This window comes from Pteropus alecto, unplaced genomic scaffold (genome assembly GCF_000325575.1).
Source record: "Pteropus alecto unplaced genomic scaffold, ASM32557v1 scaffold80, whole genome shotgun sequence".
In the NCBI taxonomy this organism is placed as follows: Eukaryota; Metazoa; Chordata; class Mammalia; order Chiroptera; family Pteropodidae; genus Pteropus; species Pteropus alecto.
The window spans coordinates 2381042-2401673 of record NW_006430460.1 but is presented as its reverse complement, the minus strand read 5'-3'; the positions used below and the strand labels follow the sequence as shown (position 1 = coordinate 2401673).

At 46.6% G+C, this 20632-nt stretch overlaps 1 protein-coding gene across 2 annotated transcripts in view; it reads right to left on the bottom strand.

Annotated features, from left to right (window-relative positions):
* FLT1 (fms related tyrosine kinase 1) overlaps positions 1-20632 on the bottom strand; it is a 130501-nt gene that overhangs the window by 67265 nt on the left and 42604 nt on the right. For both annotated transcript variants that reach the window (XM_025046906.1, XM_015590144.2), the window contains exons 10-12: positions 13873-13987; positions 5873-5981; positions 22-330 (exon numbers count right to left, since the gene is read on the bottom strand). In XM_025046906.1, the coding sequence (XP_024902674.1) occupies positions 22-330; positions 5873-5981; positions 13873-13987 (533 nt within the window). The remainder of the gene's footprint in view (positions 1-21; positions 331-5872; positions 5982-13872; positions 13988-20632) is intronic.

Genomic DNA, 20632 nt, shown 5'->3' with positions numbered 1-20632 from the left:
CCTTTTTGTTGCAGTGCTCACCTCTGATTGTAACTTCTTTCTTCTGAAGGATTTCTTCCCCTGTGAATATGTTCCTGGCTCTGCAGGCATAGGTGCCTGAAGCTTCCAGGGACACGTTCCTGATGACGAGGTCAAGGGTGATGGAGAAGGCCGTCATGACGGCCTGATTCTGCTTGCTGATGCTGTGCCACACGGTTCGGTTGCCGACCGTCCGCAGCAGGATCCACGTGACGTTTCCGTACAAGAACCGGTTCACCGTGCACGACAGTCTCAGGTCCTCTCCCTCCGTGGGCATCTTCTCCAGCGTAACGTGGAATCCGTTCGGCACATCTGTAAAAGAAGAAGAAAGAACATGAGTTCATAGAAAAACCGGCGTGTCACCCGGAGGCAGTCGGATCTAAAGAACCGTTCCTACTTGAGTTCTCGCGGCACCGGCCTCGGAAGGGTGACGACTGATCTTACTGTTTGAGGGGACCCGATAGAAGGCAGCAGGCGGGACCCCGCTCAGCCCCTCCCGCGGGGCAGGAAGCGCCGACCGGGGCAGTTAGTCCGGTGGACGTTTTCCTTACTCGCCCAGAATGGCTCTTTAGAGTGGAATTTGTTTTACGACTTGGGACGATAACCACGTTCCCCACTCCTTTATCACGTACAGAGCTACCACCGCTAAAAACGGGCAAAACAGCGAAGTAATAACAGCGATTTGTGCTGAAAACCCGAGGTGAACACGTGAGAGCAAGCAGTCCCAGGGGCACACCGGGGGCCGTGGGTCGTGCCAGCAGACGCCACCTTAACCCTCGGCTTTCCTAGAAAAAAGCAACCAGTCCCCCCAGTCTCCTGCAGCCGGGTTGACAGCATCCGCCTCCCGTGCTCTCTCTCCACTGTCCCTGCCTTCTGCCGAGCCAGAGGGCGGAGGGGACGGAGAAGGGCCAGCGTCCCTGCTCAGGCCCCCTTTCACGGTGACCGATCCACTCAGACAGAAGAGAGCGAAGTTCCTTCTGGAAATGCAGACAACTAACCCAGAAGAGCTGCGGATCCCAACGTGGGGGCAATGGCGGGCGGCGGGGATCATTTCCAAAATCAGATTTACTCCCCAAAGCTTATTAAACATTTTCTGAATGTGACTGTCATCAAAAGCCATCTCCTCTGACGTCCCTCCCTGGCTAACCTTCATCCCATCTCCTCAGGGCCTCTGGCGACCCCTCCCGAGCCCCGCTCCGCCGCCTTCTCCCCCTGGGCCACCGTTTGGCTTCCGCATGGGACTTGCCTTGTCATTCTGGACCATTTCACCAGGGGATTTAAAAAAACCATTGGCCGCTGGCCCTGAACTGACCTGCTCTCAAACCCCTCGCGTCGCTTGTTACTCGTGGTGTATCTGTATTTGAGCAAAGAATTTGGGCCAACATTTTACAAAGTACTTTGAAGATGAAAAGCGCTGTGTTATGCTATTATTATTATCCTTTGCGCACAAAGCTATAAAGAAACCTTTAAACCTTCAGGGGACAATAGTCCAAAATTAGATATCGCATCAACTCTTTCCTAAATCTCACTTTGCTTGTTTTTCTGATTTTTCTGGGCTTTGGCTTTATTATAAAGTGTCACGTCTGAAGAAATGCCAAAGTATTCATTTGAAACCTGGGAGCGGGGGTGACAGTGGCTTCTGGGGCTGTCAGTGGCTGGAGAGAGAGGAGGCCAGTGGAGGCTTTCCTGCTTTTAAAAAGAAAATTTAAGAATGTGCCAGAAGATGCAGAAGCCGCTGACAGTCGTTTTTAACATAACAATAAGGTGTCAGAAATAGCCCCTCTAATTCAGCATCTTTTTATATTTGGGACATTTTCCAAGCACAGGATTAAAACGCCAGCCATCACCTTTCACACAGATACTGGAACAGAAGTATTGTGCACTGGTAGCAATCAGGGCATTTCTTGAAAGACCACAGACTCCATTTACGAGGTCTCATCCTGGTACTAGAGCCCAAGGGAGCCCAAGCAACACCACCAAGATCATGTAGAGAGTTTCTATTTACTTTAGTGATTTGAAACTTCCTGTGGAAATAGCTCACAGGTTTCCTGATGGAAGATTTTGTTTATCTTTGCCAAGCACCACCAGGAATCTCAAAATAAAATGCATTTAGTGGCACTGGGAAACCAGGGAGATAAGGCAGCGCTGTTCCTGTCTCACCCTCAGTAATTGCTAACACACCCATCGTCATGCCGAGTGCCAGCACAGCGCAGCGCACACCCAGGGGAAGGACAAGACCCGAACAGGTTTCGAGGTCTGTTTCTCACACGGGGGACACTGTTGCCGAGGCAAATTCCGCGTCTGTCATCATGCGACAGCCTCTTACAAACGACGATGTCTTCTCAGGGTCACTCCATGGAAGACGATAAATAAAATGTCCTAAACGAGTTAATGAATCCAGAGGGACTTTTCCCTTTAATTCACGTTGATTTTTTTTTTTTTAGCCTGAGTACAAAAACAGACCCAAGAAAGAATTGCCTTCTGACTCTCCGAGTGAACACAAGAGAGCTTCCCACACTTCAGCGTCTCGCAGAGTCAGTGCGGCACCGCCAGCACCCACGCACCCTCATCCATCTGACACGTTCCACACGCGTGGCAGCTCACGCGGCGTCAGGAGAGTGCTTCCCCCTACGCCTAGACGGTTTCACTTGACTGGTCGCACGTGCACGCAGTTCATGAAAGAGGCAGGCATAGAAATGACAAGGACGAAAGGCGTCCCACTTGTCAGGTGGAAATAGAGAAGGCTTCTCTCCTCCTGAAGAACGGAAGTAACGTTCTCTAAAAGGAAAGTGAGCGGCTACGAGGAAGTTTTGCTTTTCCAAGTGTAGGCGATGGCAGAGTTCAGAGGCGCAGCCATGGTGGGATTCCGGGGGCCACGGCTAACCAGCTTCCATGAGTCTGGAAAGCACCTCCAAGTACCGTATGTCAAGGCGGGGCAGCATGATTGAAATGCGGATCCGTAAAGATCCAAATCTAGATCTGGGCTTAAAGCGGTGACATTTTAGGTGGATCTTTTAAAGCACTGCCCGCACTAGGCCACGTATAACTGAGCACATACACGCTCATTTTTCAGAAAACAGACACGTAGGGTGCAACGTTCGGAAGAGTGTTCGGGCTCATCTCTAGTGAGAGTAAATCTCGTGACAAAAATTTGAGTAAGAAAAAGATAATAATCGGTTTAGAAATAATGTAAGCGAAAGATTTATCATGAAGCAAAACTAGAACTTTTCAGGCCGGGTAGAGAAGAATTCAGAGGCATCTGTGGCGGGCAGTGGGGGCTTGGCTGGCTGAATTCGTGCGCCGTTTTAAGATTCAGGCTCTTGAATTTCTAGAGGAAAAAAGGCGTGAGCTTCGAGTCCACATGTTTGCGTTGAATTCTCACTGCTCCTTTCTGGGGACAACCCCTGGGGTCTAGCAAGGTTTCCGCCATTCATTCCAGGTCCTTAACTGTATAAAGCAGCGGGAGGTGGGGGGGACATTGAGTCCAGCTGGCCATCGGCTCTGCCAGCTGGGGCCGTGCGGCAGCAGCAAGGCCAGGTGCAGGTGTACAACACAGCAAGGATGGACCCGGTGGGCTGGACGGGCTGGACGCTGGTGCTGCGGTTAGTGCTGGGCACCAGAGTCCCCAAGTCCGTCTGCAGACTGTCTCAGGTCTCCTGTCTCTCCACGCGTCTGTCCTCCGAGGTCTGACCCCTTGTCGCTGAGCACGACACTTCTGCGTCCCTGGGAGGACTGTTCGTGAGCGCTGTGGGTTGGACATGACGGCTGGGGAGACCATACACATGGGTGCATGGCACCCCTCGGGGTGGGATGGAGCCGGGAACGGGAAGGGAAGATAGGTGAGTCCAGTGCTGGGAGACGCGTGGGCTGTCAGGTCGCAGGGGGACTTCTGGCGAGCAGGCCGGCCCCCGAGGCACCAGGGTGCGCTCCATCCACATCTCCAGGCACTGCCACCCTCTGCCGTGGAACGCTGAGGGGCCCCGGGATTCCACATCTGGGCCTCACCTTTCGGGTCACCGTGAAGGTGTATTTGTCCCCAGAGACCAAACACATCTAACAGCTCGTTCGCTGGGTTTGGAACTTGCAGGTGATGCGGTGCTTGGTTTGGGGGCCTCCACTGGTGCTCTGGCCTTGGCTCTGCTGACATCCGAACCGCTCACAGGGTGTGGCCCCTCCTCACACCCAGGGTCCCCGCCGGCCCTGCTTCCTTCTCAAAGGCCCAGAGCCACGCTGGACGATGCACGTGGCTGTCGAGCACGTCAGGTGCGGCTAGTGCGACCGTAGTACTGGATTTCAGTCCATTTTATTTTAATGAATTTAAAATTTAAAAACCGAAGCAGTCTGATATTTTAAAAAATATCGATGACATGTTGAAATGATAATATTTTAGCTATAATGGGTGAAATAAAATTAATTTCATGTTTTTCTTTTTACTTTTTAAAACTCTGGATACTAGAAAACTTTAAATGATGGACGTGGCTCACGTTATATTTTTGTCGGACAGCGCTGGCTTACGTCGGTGATTCGGCTGTCACGTTACTTCTGCACATGCCTTTCAATACTAGCATCTGTGTCATTTAACCTTCTTCTTCGTTTCCTTGGTGTTAAAACCACGTCCCCAGGAAGACAGGACCTCGCTGCTGTCCCCACGGGCCCGGCACAGAGCCGAGCTCACCGTGTCAGCCGGTGACTGTTCAGAACGGAGCGGGATCACTCAGTGTTCTGGGCCCTAAACCACACAGACGGGCGCGGGTTCGGATGGCACCCCGTTCTCGGCCACATACACAGGACAGCACACATGTCTGTGCCTCGTCCGTCTGCGTCACCTGAGAAGCAGCCCCTGTGAAATGGCTCTCTACAGCCTTCTCGAAGTGAAGGGCTTTGCTGCTCGGAGTGAATGCAGACTTGGTTTCCTGCCCATGTCTCAGACGTGGGAGGACGGACTGATGTCCAGGGTGGCTCTGCTGTGTGCCTCTCACATCCCTTCCAGCTCTGACACTCTGAGAATCCACTCAGGGTGTCACCCACAGCACAGCTCCTCGGAGGCGTGGCCTGCTTGCCAGAAGCCTCCCTGTGACCTGAAAGCCCACGCGTCTCCCAGCACTGGACCTGCCTGCTTCTTTCTGGAGCGCTCCAGGCAGCTGCCACAGCCTGCCCCACACAGAGCGAAGTTTCCAGAGTGTTGGCAAACCGCCCAGGTTTCCTCAGAAACTGGGGGAGTGTGGAGCCAGGCAATTGTTTTTATACTTTGAGCTACTTACTTCCTTCCTGTACCCACGGAGGGACACAGAGAGTGCCATTTGTGTACCTTGAAAGTTTTAAGACTTGCAGAGACTGTCATATTTAAAGCTAAAAATTCTTAAATGTTACCAAAAATTAGCCTGTTAATTATCGTCAGTGAAGTTCAGGTCCAGGTCTTTGTGGCCTCATTTCCCAAAATGGTGAAATGAAGTTGTGAAACCATTAGCTTCTTGGTTAAAAATGGAAAGTCATCACATGTATTATAATTCGTTTCCTTGATTATTATTGAACAACTGTTGTGTGCCAGACCCTGTCCTAAGTAAGTGCTGACGGGAGTCAAAACATGAGCATGACCAGCTCCCACATTCACAGCCCAGCCTGGACATGCACGAATGGCTCTGAGAGAGAATTCAGAGAAGTCACTCTCTGGGAGACTCAGTGATGTAGAAGACCATTCCCGCGAGCAAAGGATGAAGGAACTCGAAGTGTAACAGTTCCATGGAACAGTGTTTGTTTTTTTAAATAAAAGTCACTCAATCTATAAAGTGATCAAGATTTGAAGAGGGGCCGAAGTCCCCAGGCTGTCTTGGTGGCCATAGGGCGTGTGACTTACCTGTGACATAAAAGTTTATGTTCCTCTTCACTGTTCCCACTTTATTGGAAGCCATGCAAGTGTAGATTCCAGGAATTCTGGACTCAGCCACGACCAAGGTGCTAGCCGTCTGCAAAAGTAAGGGACATTTTAGCTAGCGATAGGACCAAGAGCTATTTGAACATCCCAGAGTTCCTCCTGAGGGTCAGAGCCATTCAGACATCCCATTCATTCAGCAAAGCTCGTACCGCATGGGTGGTGGTTACCAGAAGCTCTCTCCGTGCCGAGCCCCAGCAAGAATGGAAAAATAACAGGAAAGCAGGTCCTCAGGGGACCGGGGGCTGTGACATCCGACTCGCATGAGGGTTTCAGGCTTATTTATCTCGTGCTGCTGGCGTGACAATTACAGACCTGAAGCTGGGATGCGGGACTGCACGTCCTACTCTGTGAGGTGGGCAGTTCTGCATCAGTGAGGACAGGTGAGGCCGAGCCCATCTTTTGTTTGGCTGACCTGAGGTCGTGGATGCACTTTGGGGACAGGAGCCTTTGCTGGTTGGTTCTACAATGGGCGTGTTAGGTGAGCAAGGACAGAGAGGAAGGTTGGCCGAACTATTTCTTTTATGTGCTCAAAGAACGTGGCATTGCAGCCCCGATGATGCTGACAGAGGCCAGAAACTCCTGACTATGACTGTTGCATGTGTTTGTGAGTTACTGAATTTCTCAGTCTGTCCATTCCTGATCTAGGAAATGAGGGTGTAAGTTATGAATTAACACAATATCGTTTCACTAGATTTTAGTGCTGCTATTTGAGAAATTAGCCCCTAAAGAAACACTAGGAGTCAAATTTGTGTGACCTTGAAAGCACTTTTTCAAACTGTGATGTCTCAAGAAGTAACAAAACAGATATAGCTTAACGGCTCGCATTTTACTGTCTTTTTTTTTTTAAGACAAAAGTTAGCAATACAGAAAAATTATTGAGTTTTAAAATTCAATTCAACCTTGCAAAAAAAGTAGTACATACTGTATGTAAAAAGAAAAAAGAAAAAAAAGAAAAAGCTAGTAAGGTTTTCATATTTAAAATTACAAAAAAAAATGTTGATCTAGTTATTTATAAATTGTTGCAGCCTATCTCCTAGGACACGAGTAACTGGTCGCAGGCTTTGAAATCGCAGAGGCTGTGCCAGTGAAGTATAATGATTGAGTGACGTGCAGACTAAAGTAACACACAGGCTGAAATGTGACTGGACTTTCTAAGATGGTGAACGCAAATCTGCAGAGGGTCCGAACATTCTTCTGAGCTGCTCAGTCATATGCCAGACACTTACGTTCTCACATCCCATTCAATAAATGAAAGTACTGCTGTGTTTATTCTACAGATCAGGAAGACTAAAAATATGCTCCTACTTATTTTAGCCAGCCAGTCCATTGCTCCAAATTCTGTCATTTTTGCTGTGGTTGGTGAATATTACAAGATGCTTCCTCTTCTGTTTGTTGGATCTGTTTAATTATACTGCCCATTGATCCTCTGTGTATTATTGAAATTATTGGAAATGAAAGTGTCTGCAATATGTGGCATTTTAAATTTAATTTAGCAGACATTTACTGAGTGTTTATCGAGGCATTGCCCAGATGTTTGAAGGCACAGACATGAATATGACACAATCTGTGTTCTTAACCTCGAGGGACTACTTTAAGTTGATAGAGAAGATGTCTCTACTCAAAGATCAAGTGTTATCCTTCTTTTGAGGAGCAACACACACACAAAGGCAAATCAACAGTGAAGAGTCTGGAGGAGAGCTCAGAGGTCTCTCTGCTTTGATTATTAATCTTTATAAGAGGTGAGAAATAAAAACAAATTCTGGATAGCCACTTCCTTTGAAGTCCTGCACCTACCACTCAAGTCATGGGAGAAAACGAAAGCAAGAGAGAAGCTCGTAGGTGGCAGCGTGAAAGGCAGTGTTAGCTGGTGGCAGCTGGAGGGACACACTAAGGCTCTGCCTGTTCCGTCTCGGGAAGCCTGGGCTGAGACACCTCACCCAGCGTGCGACAGGTTCGCACTCCGGGAGCACACGGCCAGGCTGCCGGCCCCTGTTGCCGCTCGCCTCTCTGCTGAGCACTGCCGTTCTGACGGCGTTAGCTCGCCAGTGTTTTCCTAAGGAGCTTCCGCAGAACCTTATTTAGATCCTCAGATTTAGTGTTGCTCGAGAAGCAGGTGAGAAACTCCCTTCTGCTTGGCTTCAGACTGTCTGACGTTCCGGACGGCGGGGCCCTGAATCTGGAAGTTGTTTGGATTCCTATTAAAAATTATCTTGGTTTCACTGAACTCAGAGCACCTGAGAACAAGAACTGGGTCCCACGCAAAAGAAAGTCATCAGATGTACACATCTGCCATACTGGGGACCTGCGCGGGCTGTCTGGGGGTGGCTACAGCCATTTTACGAGACTCCAGCACAGTCGGATAGCTCCGAAGCTGTCTGTGCTCAGAATGGAGTCAGGGTGCCTGGGAGAGAAATGAATCAGGCCTCCCGGTGATCCGTGGAGACAGGAAGGCATTTGAGTCTCATTCTGCCCGAGTGATCCCTTCCAAAACAAACACCTCCCTCACAGTCAGCCTGCCAGAACTCACCTCTCCAAAGTTTCTGTTACCATTGAACTAGAACATGACACAGATCGGGGTTTATACTGTTTCTTTGGTTCTGGGTCCCTTTTTGTGCCCCTTGCTGTGCACCAGATAGTGTGCAGGCATTATCTCGTTTAATCCTCCCTGGGCCCTCGGGCGTGGGTGTGTGACCCTGTTCTGCAGAAGCAGCAGCTGAGGTCACGGAGGTTAAGTGACTCACGCACAGATTCGCAGTAGCACAGACAGACCTGGGTCATCGGACTCCAGCGCCTCTGCTCCTAACTCTCTCCATAACCTGCATCTTGCCTTAAAACTCCTTACAGGTAATAGCTCAGCTCTCTCGGTAGAGTTCTGTCTAGTCCTTGAATTGGGTTTTTCCTCGAGAATACCTCCTTGAGTCAGCCCGGATAGGGCACATAAGCTAAACGCTACCGTGTACAGAAATTCGAGTTTCTTTCTTAGTATAGTATACAAGCTGCAAGCTGGTTTTCAATGGATATGGTGTGTATGGTTTGAAAATATGATTGATGAATGAAAAGTTATAATTAAAGAAGAAAATTTAGAAAGAAGATGAAACTTATATCCTATGATCAACTTTATTAAAACTTATCTGATGTCTAGAGTACTTCTCTTTTTCCAGAGAATATATTTTTAAATTATAAATGAAAACATTTTCATGAAAAACAGTCTGACCATTGAAGTATAAACTTTACAGAGTCAGAAAAAGGAGCTCAAGTGTGAGCCGTAGGTGAATATAGGACGGTAAGACTCAGTATAGGAGTCTTCTGAATTAAAGGGACAAATCCAAATCATAACCAAATATTATTGTTTCAAGGGAGGAAAAAAAAAAATAAAAATAGCTTAACAGTTGGATACCAAATACCAACTTAATACTTAGTAAGAGGAAGTGCCAAGAATTCGAGTTGCAACAAGTGCTTGAAATTATAATCATTTATTTCATAAGGTTCACTAAAAGAAATTCTCAAAGATTTATGCTTGTGTCGTTTCTATGATCAGTTTTCATTTGCCACAATTTTACCTTAGCTCTGAACCCACAAGTGCCTCTACTTGTCCTGCCAGGACCTCAACGATTTAGATATAAGAAACAGACTGTCAAAGTCCATTCCCTGGTTTATTTGTATGACTCAGGAACACTGATGCAAACCGTCGTCAGGTACTGTAAGTTTGGAAGTTATTCATATGCCTTCCTTCCTCCCTTTCTGCTCAGTATTAGTAATTCACCACTACAATATGATTTGAACCTCATGGAATAGAATAGATGGCATGATGTGTAATTCAGCTTAATTTCCAGCATCAGCTTGTAGAAAAAGCCTATATATAGAACAGTGATTGTAATCTCGGGATGTTTCTAATATAGTTTCCTTTTAAGTGTCTCAGGAAGAAATAAAATTAACCTAGGGTGGCACATTTGAACCAGGTGATGGAAAAATAGAACATGAGAAATAGAAAAAAATTAGGGAGTATGCGGGAAACGAAACACAAGCTGTAATTCTGTGGTCGGGCATTGACGCTCCTGTCTTCGACTGCCTCGTACAGTATACTTCCCAAAGTACCTCAAAATGATTTCAATGGAAACGTTGCTAAAATGTCAAAATTGTCAGGATTCTCCAGCCTCACAGAATTAATGCTGTAAGACATATTTCCTGTGTGTTTTTCCTCACACAGGGCCTTTTCTACTTCCCGTTCCATACCTCCAGACCCAGTAGTCTGGCCGCCCCATTTAAACAGAGTGAAACACCACGTTTGCTATTAACGACTCCATTGATGACTCACTTTTCACAATCTAGGCCAAAACTTGCCAGTAAGGAAACTGAATTATATTGTCCTCTGTGCTCTTCCTTGAATTACATGAAACAAAATAAAACAATGAAGCAAAGAAACAAACAAACAAACAAAAAAACCACAAAAAAACCCGCAAGCCCCTGAAATCCAGCAGATGCCCCAGTGGGCTTTCTGTCCCCTGGTCTGTGGGTGGTGCTGCTGGGTATGCCAGCCATGTGCCTGGAGGGAAACTGGGTGTTATAGTCTTAAATTGGGACTAAAAATGTACAGAACATAAAGCGATTTTAATTGTAAAGAAAAGACCCATGCAAATCATTCTGAAATAGCCAAACTTCCATCTGTCATCATCATATGAAAGGTAAATTTTTTTAGACACACAGAAAGGTAGGTACATTAATAGATGCTGAAAGTAAAAGAAGTAAATTCTTCTAAGTTTAGGACGTGAAATTAATAATTTAAAGTCTAATGTGTTACAGTTACAGCTGCTAATAGGACGTTATATATCTGTATACAGACATACACGTAGAGCAACTGTTTACAAAGCGTATTAAGTGTTTTTCATCGCTTATACTTGTTTAACAAATGGTCTTCATCGTATGTGATCTCAGTCAATTCGGAGAATTGCATTAGGGTCTATATGACAATCATCTTTGTAACGATAGGCAAATTAGATAGGAAAAATGTTATTAGCTGCATATTTTTGGAGGAGAGAACTCAGGCTCAGAGAGGTGAACTGATTCGTATGTGGTTATGCAGCATAGGAAGTGGCAGAGCTTGATCCCACTGCTCTAGACTGCTATGGGGCGGTACAAGTGCCAGCTGTGTTCAAGAGATGGAGAGTTAAACCTCTGTGTAACTACAGAATTGCAAGTCAGTAAATATGTTTCACGCCTGCCCGGGAGAGATCTGGAAGTTCCTTCATGTTGCCAGGTTTTGTTACTCTCCGCCCACTGGTTCTTAAACAGGTATTCAGCACAAAAATCAGGTTGCTCCTTCATGGTTCAGGCTCATCAGAAACCTCAATTAACTTTTTCATTTTCCATTTTCTTTTCTATTGTGTATTTCTGTGGCTAGGATACCAAAATAGGACTAGACGCTACCACAGAAATTGAGCTCATAAATTCTTGTTTTAATATCCAGCAATTATGGCCAGGAAGAGGCAAAATGAATTGACACAATCAATGGCATCTTGAGATTTTCTAGTACTTTGTGACAACTAACTTGACTTCTATTCTGAGGCAAATTCCTGTTTAAAAAAAAATGTGTCATCACTCAAATTAAACTTTAAAGTTTATAGAATTTCCTCTTTGCTAAATATTTCATTAAGCTGCTCTCCCATCAATAGCTACGCATCACGGAATGTCTTAAACTATTGTTCGTTTGTATTAGAGAAAAAAAACCATAAACTACTTACAGCAACTGCTAGTTGTAAAAACGTTTCCTAAATCCTTGACAAGTGATTGCTGATACGATCATGCCAGCCATCACCGTTTCAGTTAATTTCTCTATGGGCTTAGCTGGCACAGCACTGGGTTTTGGAATAGGAAAACTTTCTCGTTTGCTTCTTTGAGCTAACTGTCTAATCATCCCAGTTTTTATCTTTAAAATGGAGGTAACCGCACCACTCTGACCAGCCAAAGAATGATGTCGATATTAGCATATGCCGAAAAGTTTAACGTGATGAAGAATTTAGATGTTATTTGTTGTTATTGTTAAATCCTGCACGGAGAATGATGCCATCTACTCTGTCACCTTCAAATGCAAAGAATACAGCCGAATAAATAGATAACATAAGCATAACCACACTCAGGCAGAAGCATCCATATTAACAGACTACTCCAAATCGAGACATGCACGTGTAAACAGATGTTTCAGAAAGGGCTTATCTGATATGTTTTTCCTTTTTAAAGCATCACTACCCTGTGTCTGATAATAGCATATTTTTCAGTATGTTTTCCACTAATTCAACAGAAAAAAATGTCTCCAGGTCTTAGATCCACCAAGATTTGCCTGGTCCATAAGACGTCAGCTTTGCTGAGGCTCAGTAGGGGTTAGGAAAGTAGAGAAGGATGAGCACAGTGGAGGCAGAAAAGACACCTGTTAGACCCTGATTCTGTTGGGATGGGGGGGGCAAGTTAGAAGTCTCTGTGTTTTTTTTTTTTTTGAGGTGTAATTGGCATATAACATTATGAGTTTCAGGTGTGCAACATAACGATTTGATATTTGTATATGTTACAAAATGATCACCATTATAACTCTAGTTAACACTGGTCACCATATTTAGTTACACACTTTTTTTCTCGTGATCATAACTTTTAAGATCTGTTCTCTAAGCAGCTTAAAGTGTGCCATGCAGCATTGCTCCTGACCGTATTCCCCATGCTGTGCAGTGCATCCCAGGACTTACTGACTTTGTAACTGGAGATCATACCGTTTGACGCCCCTTCCCCGCTTCGCCCGCCCCCGCACGCTCTGCCTCTGGCAGCCACCACTCTGTTCTCTGCATCCACGAGCTTGACTTTTTTTTTTTTTTTGGATTCTGCGTACTGGCTGAGATCAGATGGTATCTGTCTTTCTCTGTCTGGCTTATTTCACTTAGTAGAATGCCCTCAGGGTCCATCCGTGTTGTCAAAAACGGCAAGATTTCATTCTTTTTTAAGACTGAATAATATTCTTTTGTGTATACGCACCATTTCTTTATCCACGGATGGACACTTGGGTTGTTACCATGTCTTGGCTACTGTAAAATAATGCTGCATTGGACAGAGGGATGCCTATGTCTTTTTGAGTCTGTGTTTTCATTTTCTTCAAATAAATACCCAGAGGTGGGATTGCTGGGTCATACAGTCATTCTGTCTTTAATTTTTCGAGACCCTCCATCCTGTTTTCCACAGTGGCCGCCCCATTTTACATTCCTACCAGCAGTGCACGAGGGCTCCCTTTTCTCCACGTCCTCGCCAACACTTATGTCCTGTCTTTTTGATAATAGCCCTTCTGACAGGCGTGAGGTATCTTCTTGTGGTTTTGATTTGCATATCATAGGTCAGGGAATCTGGAGATACTGTGTGTGTTTGTGCACCTCAGTGTAGTCAGGCTTTGCCCTTGCAAAGACAGGGAAAACAAGACAGCGTGTGCCACGGACACGTTTCACTTTAGCCTTAAGTCTTGTACTAGCTTTTGCTTGTCACCATCCCACTTTCGTGTGGCAGTGACTGTCAATCCTGGTTACGTGCTAGAAGCTCCCAGGCAGCTGTTAGCTCAAAGAAGAGGTTCAGATATAGCAGTGATTGGGAGAGCACACTAACACGCAGCCGGGGCTGACAGCCACAGGCGTGTTCCAGTGCCATGTTCAAGAGGCAGTTCCACCTTTTCCATTAGGACTGAGTCCTCATTACTTCGGAACTGGCGGTCAGCGGGGGACACCGCTATCTGAGTGGTCTTGGTGCGTCTCTCCATGAAGACGCAGCTCAGAAACTGTCTTCTCTCTGAATTTTTGAATGAGCATTTGAATTACATCTAGTTCTAATAACCCCAGACTTGGGAGCTTTGCACATGTTTTGAGAACAAATATCCCGATGCTTATTTTTACAAAGAATACCTTATTCTTTCCTTCTATGATTGCCGTGCGCTGAGTGATGCTCTCGATTCTGTTTCCTGTGTTGCTCTCAGGATCCAGCAAAAAGGACTCTTCATTATTGGAGCAAATGTCATACCTATTTTTAAAAAGAAAGTCAGTCGTCATTATGTTGCTTTGCAGCGTGGGCCAGCCTATGTGACAGGAGAGATGAAAATCATTGCGTAGGCTTTCGGATGACAAAGTCACACATTTTCTTCTTTTCCTTCGATCTTTTTCCCCAATATCCATCCTCCAAACTTAAAAATAACAAATATATTTTGCCTGATCTGAAAAAAAAAAAGCCTACCAGCGTATCCTATATATCCTTCCTGTTCTAAATGTTAAATATGAAATAAAAATGCATCAATTAGAAAATTTGACATATAGATTTTAATTAGTTCCTAGTGGAGGAAACATGCAAACAGAAAAAAACGGTCTGTTAATGAATGGAAACCTCGAGGAAATAATAGCATTTCACATCTATGAAAGGCCAGCTTTTAATCAGAATATTCCATTATTCCATTAGGAAGCTCATTTTTTCCAGGGCTAATTAAATGTATATGGAAACACATCAGTGAGCAGTTCTTAAATTCAGTCTGTTTCTTTTTGAGTTTTGGGCTATCACGGCAAGCTCTTTAACCTCTCGGGCCTCAAGTGTTTAATTATAAAATAAGGGTGTCAAAGTCATTTATCTTTTAAGATCTTTTTTGTTTCTAAAAGTCCTCAAAATCTCTCTTGTTATGTTAGACTAGCTACCCAAGTACCATTTTAAAGAGATATTTTGACCTATATCTGGAAGACAGCGTATTCTCAGATACATGTTATCAAGCTTCTGTTTTCACATGGTTTACTACTCAAGTCATGGGTGTAAATATTTGCTGATCATTTGTTATATCTTAAGTATCCTGTGTTCTACATGAATAAAAAATCCTGACATCAAAAAAGACACTTAAGTCCACTCCGGCCTGGGCAATGCGGTGGTGTCCAGCACCCACCAGGCAGCGGCTAAACCAGTCCCTTTTGCTCCCACACCTTCAGCTACTGGATTGAGGGAAGCCCGGGCTTTCTTGTCTGATAGTCCAGGCCATCCACGGGCCATTTCCCTGCCTGCTCTTCCAACCTGAACCCCACAGAAACCATAGTCCAGTCAGGCTACAGTTCGATGATTAGTTCAAAGAGTACCGGACCAGGAGTCAGAGGGGACACAGGTCCCGCCCTGACTTTTCCTAGTCATATGACAAGTTTTCTCTTCTAAAAAATAAGAATAAAAACATGTCTGCCTTGTTAATCTCACAGGATTATATAAGCATTACACGATTTAATTCACTTAGGGTTTGTGAATTACAGATGCCATAGAAAAGTAAGGAATTGTTTTCCCTGTATCTTCCTGCATGCCGTATGTGCCCCGAGCCCGCCACCATCGTGCATTCAGTCACCACCCACTGGTCACCCCCCCCACACCGCAGCCTGGCCTTCTCTAAGCAGCTTATGGTCACTGCAGACCCTCATTGCTCTCGCGATCGGAACCACTCCGTGAGCCTTGACAAACTCTCCCTTAAAACACTCCTTGAGATTTAAATATGGATTTCTTTGAGACGCAGTGCACGTATACAGAGAAATGTTTTAGGTGCCTCAAACACGTGTCTGTGGGCTGTCAGCCTGAGCAGGTGAGGAAGGACGGGTGCCCACGGGAGCCCGGCTTCGGCCCCTGCAGCCACCCTCAGCCATCTCTCCCCAACCTGATTACCTTATGTGCTGATTTTTATGCTGACATGCATGAGACCATTTCTTTGAAGCATTTTGTATTGGAACCTTCTGGACTAGAATTTGTGGTGAGCAGAAAGCTTGCTGGTTCTAATTTATGCGTGTCTTGGGCAGATTCTGTAGATTTTGAAACCGAGAGAAACTTTAAAGCCCAGTACGCAGAAAGAAGGAGGGGTTGAGCTTAAGCAGCCGAGGGGAGGGCGGAAAGATGGGGGGCGCGAGGCAAAGGGAAGTCGGAAAGTGCCGAGTGGGTCGCAGGCAGCTCCGCGCTCGTCCCTCTCCTCCCAGGCCTGGAAACCACGTGGCCTTCGCCAAGTCTCCCCTTCCGGGCGCACACCCCATTAGGCCCTCCCCCGTAGCATCCCCACTCTCTAAGTTTGCATTTAATGCTCCCAAGGCCCCGCTGGGCTGGCAGCCACAGGGGGACAGGGGCCACATCTGTGGAGTAGCTGTCCTCACAGCTCAGCAAGGGCCGAGTGGGTAACTGGCACTCCATCAACGTGTGGAAGCACACACACAGGCGTGGGGTACTGATGTGGTGTTTCTAGTAAGAAACAAGTTTTCACCTGTTCTAATAATTTATTGTGTTCACACATACCAATAGACATAGTGTCATAAACCCCCATATGCCCACCACCCAGATCTAACAGTTTTCCAGATCTTGCCATATTTGTTTCATCTATACTGTATACCTTTTTGTTTTTTTCTTTTGTGAAGTATTTTAAAGCAAATCCCAGGCATCATGTCGATTTTGCCCTGTATATCCAGTGCATATCTCTAAAAAATATGCATATTTTCTAACATAACAAAAATGCATATTTTCTAACATAACAAAAATGCCATTATTGTACCTAATGGAATTAGCCCATATATCAGCCCATATATCAGTTTCCCCTAAACGTTTTTAAAATACCTGTTTTTACAATTAGATTGTAAGATTTAAAATTAAAAGGAAAAAAAAAAAGAATGACTATGAAGTGACCACTCCTTAAGGAATTTCTGTGATTTCTACTAGCTATTCTTATAATCATACAGTAAAAAAAAGAAAACATTTGAACTCTATTGATTAGTAGAGAAAATTCAACCCAAGGGAAATTATACTCTTTCTTCCTTGAGACACTTTAATGATGAAGTTTTAAAATCACGATAAAAGCCATTTTGCCCTATTTCTCATTATTAGTTATTCTCCATTGTCTAGGCCATAATACCCATACCTTAAACCAATATTTGCCCTCACGGCTTCCACACACACTCAGTACATGTGTATCAGTATATCTCATGCACACATACATTAGAGGTGGGTGGGAGTTTATGGCTCGTATACATTAGACATTCGCATGTGTACTTGGTATTGTGACATCAAACAGCTGAAATTCTGGAAGAGAAGCCTTTAATTTCATTCTTTTTCTCCTCAAAGAAATGGAAAAGATCAGAGGAGCCTTGGACAAAAATCTTAGTTTTATACTCCTGATCTTTAGGAAATGCAAAGAAATATGTCAGAGGGAAGCAAGTCGAGGCGTTTCCCGCGGGAAATGCAGTCTGCTCTCCGAGGTCACTCGGGACTGTCGACCTCTGACCCCAGCCCACCTGTAGGCCAAAGGGCCGTGGCTGCTGGGCACCAGCCCGTGTATGGAAACTATAGGCTAGATGACCCGCGGTCCTCCCAGTGAAGAGGACAGAGTCTGTGGCTGTTTTCTAATTTGGGGACTGTTAGTTTTTCCCTCTTTGTAATTGGAACCATAAAAATAGAATCATTTAGGAGCCTGACCATATAACAGCACTTGAAAAGAGATTTAGGGGGAGGGGAGCGCGCCTCGCCTTAAGAATACATCAAGCTCTTAAGGAAGTAGATTGCGCCATGTTTGAAGATGCAGAGATAATCACTGTGCTGGGAACCGTCTTGAGGGGGGAGGAAGCCGAACAACAAGAGGAAAGCAGCGTTCGCCCCTGATTTCGCACAGGAAGCCCGCAGCACCTCCTGCCACAGGGAGATAAGAAAGCTCCCAGGGACTGTTCTGGACAAGGCCGCTGTTATCAGCTCCAGCTCCACGCTGTCCTCGCTCTGCTCCAAGCCTCTGTCCCTGTCCTAACGAGATTTAGGTCTCCGACCTCCATTTGCATGTGGCATGCCAAGTATAATAGCACAGGGGTATTTATAACCGTCGAAAGGGAAAAACAGTTTCCGGGGTAAGAGTGTACCTGTCAATTGCCCTGGAATTGAAACGAATTAGTTTCGGGCTAGAGATTGATATAAATCAATGAAAAGAAAGCAGCCAATTATGCAGCCAGCACACGGAGTGGGGGCCTTACGTGTGATTCGTCAGTCTCTTTAACTCCAAGTAGGAGCCGCCCGGAGGGCCCTCCCACCCGGTCCGCACTACCAGGCTCCTTCTCTCGACCTGGCATGGGGGAATGTCCCCTCCCTCCGCAGACGCAGACGACATTACTGACCTACACGCCATGGCTCGACTGTCCTGTGGCGATGAACTTGCCCTGTTCCCGTCACACTCATAGGTAGTTGGCTCGTCTGTGACCAAAGCCACAGGAAAAGGCACAGCCAATACTGGGGTCAAACCTGCAGTCTTGACAATGCTGACCGCTGGTCCCGGCAGGCCAGCAAACCAGCACAGGCTACGGTAATTATAATACACACTTCGCGGTCTTCTTCTCAAACGAGGATTGTATTTCCTATGTGGTCGGCGATTCATGTACACCATCTCACTGATCTGTACAGCACCCTAAAAAGTAGGTACTCTCATCTCCCATTTAACGGAGAAGGGAACTGAGGAGTAGCGAGGTTCCCTGCATCGCCCAAGGCCGAACAGCTAGCAAACGGCAGAGGCAGAGTCCAGTCCGTTCTGGCTCATTTCAGAATTGGCGCACTTGACGCTCGCATGGCACGTACCCCAGCACCCATGCGCGACGGTTAGGGCCTCCTTGTACGCAGGAAGAGGAGGCTTCTCAGCACGCCCCACAGACACCATCAGCACAGTGCCGATTTAAGTCACTTTCAGCCCTTTTTCCATAACATGGTTCCAGCTTCTTTCCAAAACTGGCAAAAAAAACCTCATCACACGCAACCAGAATGTGTTGCGTGTCCCGTGTATGCCCAGTCTGCAGTTCGTTTACATTAGCTCTCACTATGATCCCACGGTGTATGAACTTGACTCCCAGTCACCTTTACAAATCCAGCGCAGGAAATACAAGGCACAGGGTGCCCCAGAGGGACCCTTTGTGTTCCCTTGTGCTTGTCCTTCGCGTCGGCTTCGGACAGTTCTGATTTTCGGACTTTCTTCATTCCTCTTGCTTCCCTTGCCCCTCCCCCTACCTGAAACGCGGAGCTGGCACTTTCCTTTCTCTCGAGGACAGACGGCCGCTTCTGGTGAATCCGAAGGGAGCGTGCAGCTGGCCGAGCGCTGGCCGCTGAGGGCTCGCATCTGTGTCCTCTCTAAAGCGGCTCCCACGTGAGAAGACCCTGGAGGGCTGGGCAGGTGCCCCAGCCCTTCATCTCACCTGTCTGGACCGCCATCTCTCAGCACCTGTCATGGCGCCCAGGACCCCTTAGTCATCCAGCAGGATTCCAGCAAGTGCGACAACCGCCCCAATGCCAGAGGGTCTACTCTGCAGACTCGATTTTAAGATGGAGAGATTCTTTTTTAAGATCCCGATTTTAAGATAGATTCTTTTTTAAGATCCCCTTTCACCCGACGATAAATGACAGTAAGCTGACCGTTCTTTCAAAATCTCTGTTCTCCTAAATCCCGACTCTTGGCCGGCTGAGGGGAAGGCAGTTGTCACGGAGCAGGTGACGTGCCCGGCCCGGCTCTGCACACATTTAAGTTTGCAGGTCCTCACTGCCGCCCAGTGAAGCAGGTATCACGGTCGCCAGTTCACGAATCCTGTCGCCCGTAAGGAAACAGACTCCAGACAGTGAGGTGCTTTGCTCAGCTTCACGGAGCACGCAGCCCTGAGGTCGGAGCCCAGATCTTCCTAACGCTCCGCAGCACGCTGGAGCTCAGCCATCACCCAGGATGGGTTCTGTTCCTAGCGAACCCCTAAACCTTTACCGCCACGCTTAACGGGATGGGTCTGGTTCAGAGTGGCCTGTTAGAGAGAACGCTCTGGGGTTCGAGGTCAGACACCGAGAGAAACGAAACGCTGGCTTTCAGGAGTGAGACGCGTCCAGGCCTTTGGTGGAGGGGGCCGGGGCAGAGGAATACTTGACGTTTTTGACATAAATTCTGGCTAGTTTTGGTCATAAAAATGTTTTGATGCTAAAATTATAGGAACTCTTGGTTTTCTACTGGCTGATGACTTTTATCATTTTAAAAAATAACAGGAAAAAATCCAGCTTTTGTCACAATCTTTTTTCCTCTGGGACGAAGGTGGGGTGCTTTATTATGAACGGTAAAACGTTTGTGGCGGGCAGCTGCCTTTACACAGGGCCTCTGGGTGTGGGTGGGGGTGGGCAGTGGTGAGCGGAGCACCCCAGCACCCGATGGCTGCCTGTCTGAGCCTGAGCCACTGCCTGAGAGTGAAGGCATGTATTGATTTATAATTAAAGGACATTTATTGGGAGAGGAAAAAAAAAAGGCTCTTGGAAGCTCTAAAAAGTCCCAAGACAGAGTAATTTCCCTCGCTCCGTTTTTCTTTCCTGGATGATGAAACGTGAGGGCTTCTCGTGTGGACTCCGCTTATCTGTTTAATGAGATTGGACCGCACGCGCGAACCGCGATTAGAATCTGTTTGTAAAGAATACTGAATCATTCATTTCACGTTAGGAAACAAAGGGCAGAGCAGTTACAGAGCAGATGGAGGCGGCAAAATGTCCTTAAGAAAAAAGAAAGGGAAGGAGAGACCACCTGGAAGCCTGCCAGAGGGCAGGCCCGGCCGCCCCCGCTACGGCGGCCGTCCTGCAGGAGCGCCTGATGGGGCCCTTCCTCTGCGGCCGCGTGGGGGCAGGGGGGCAGTCCAGACG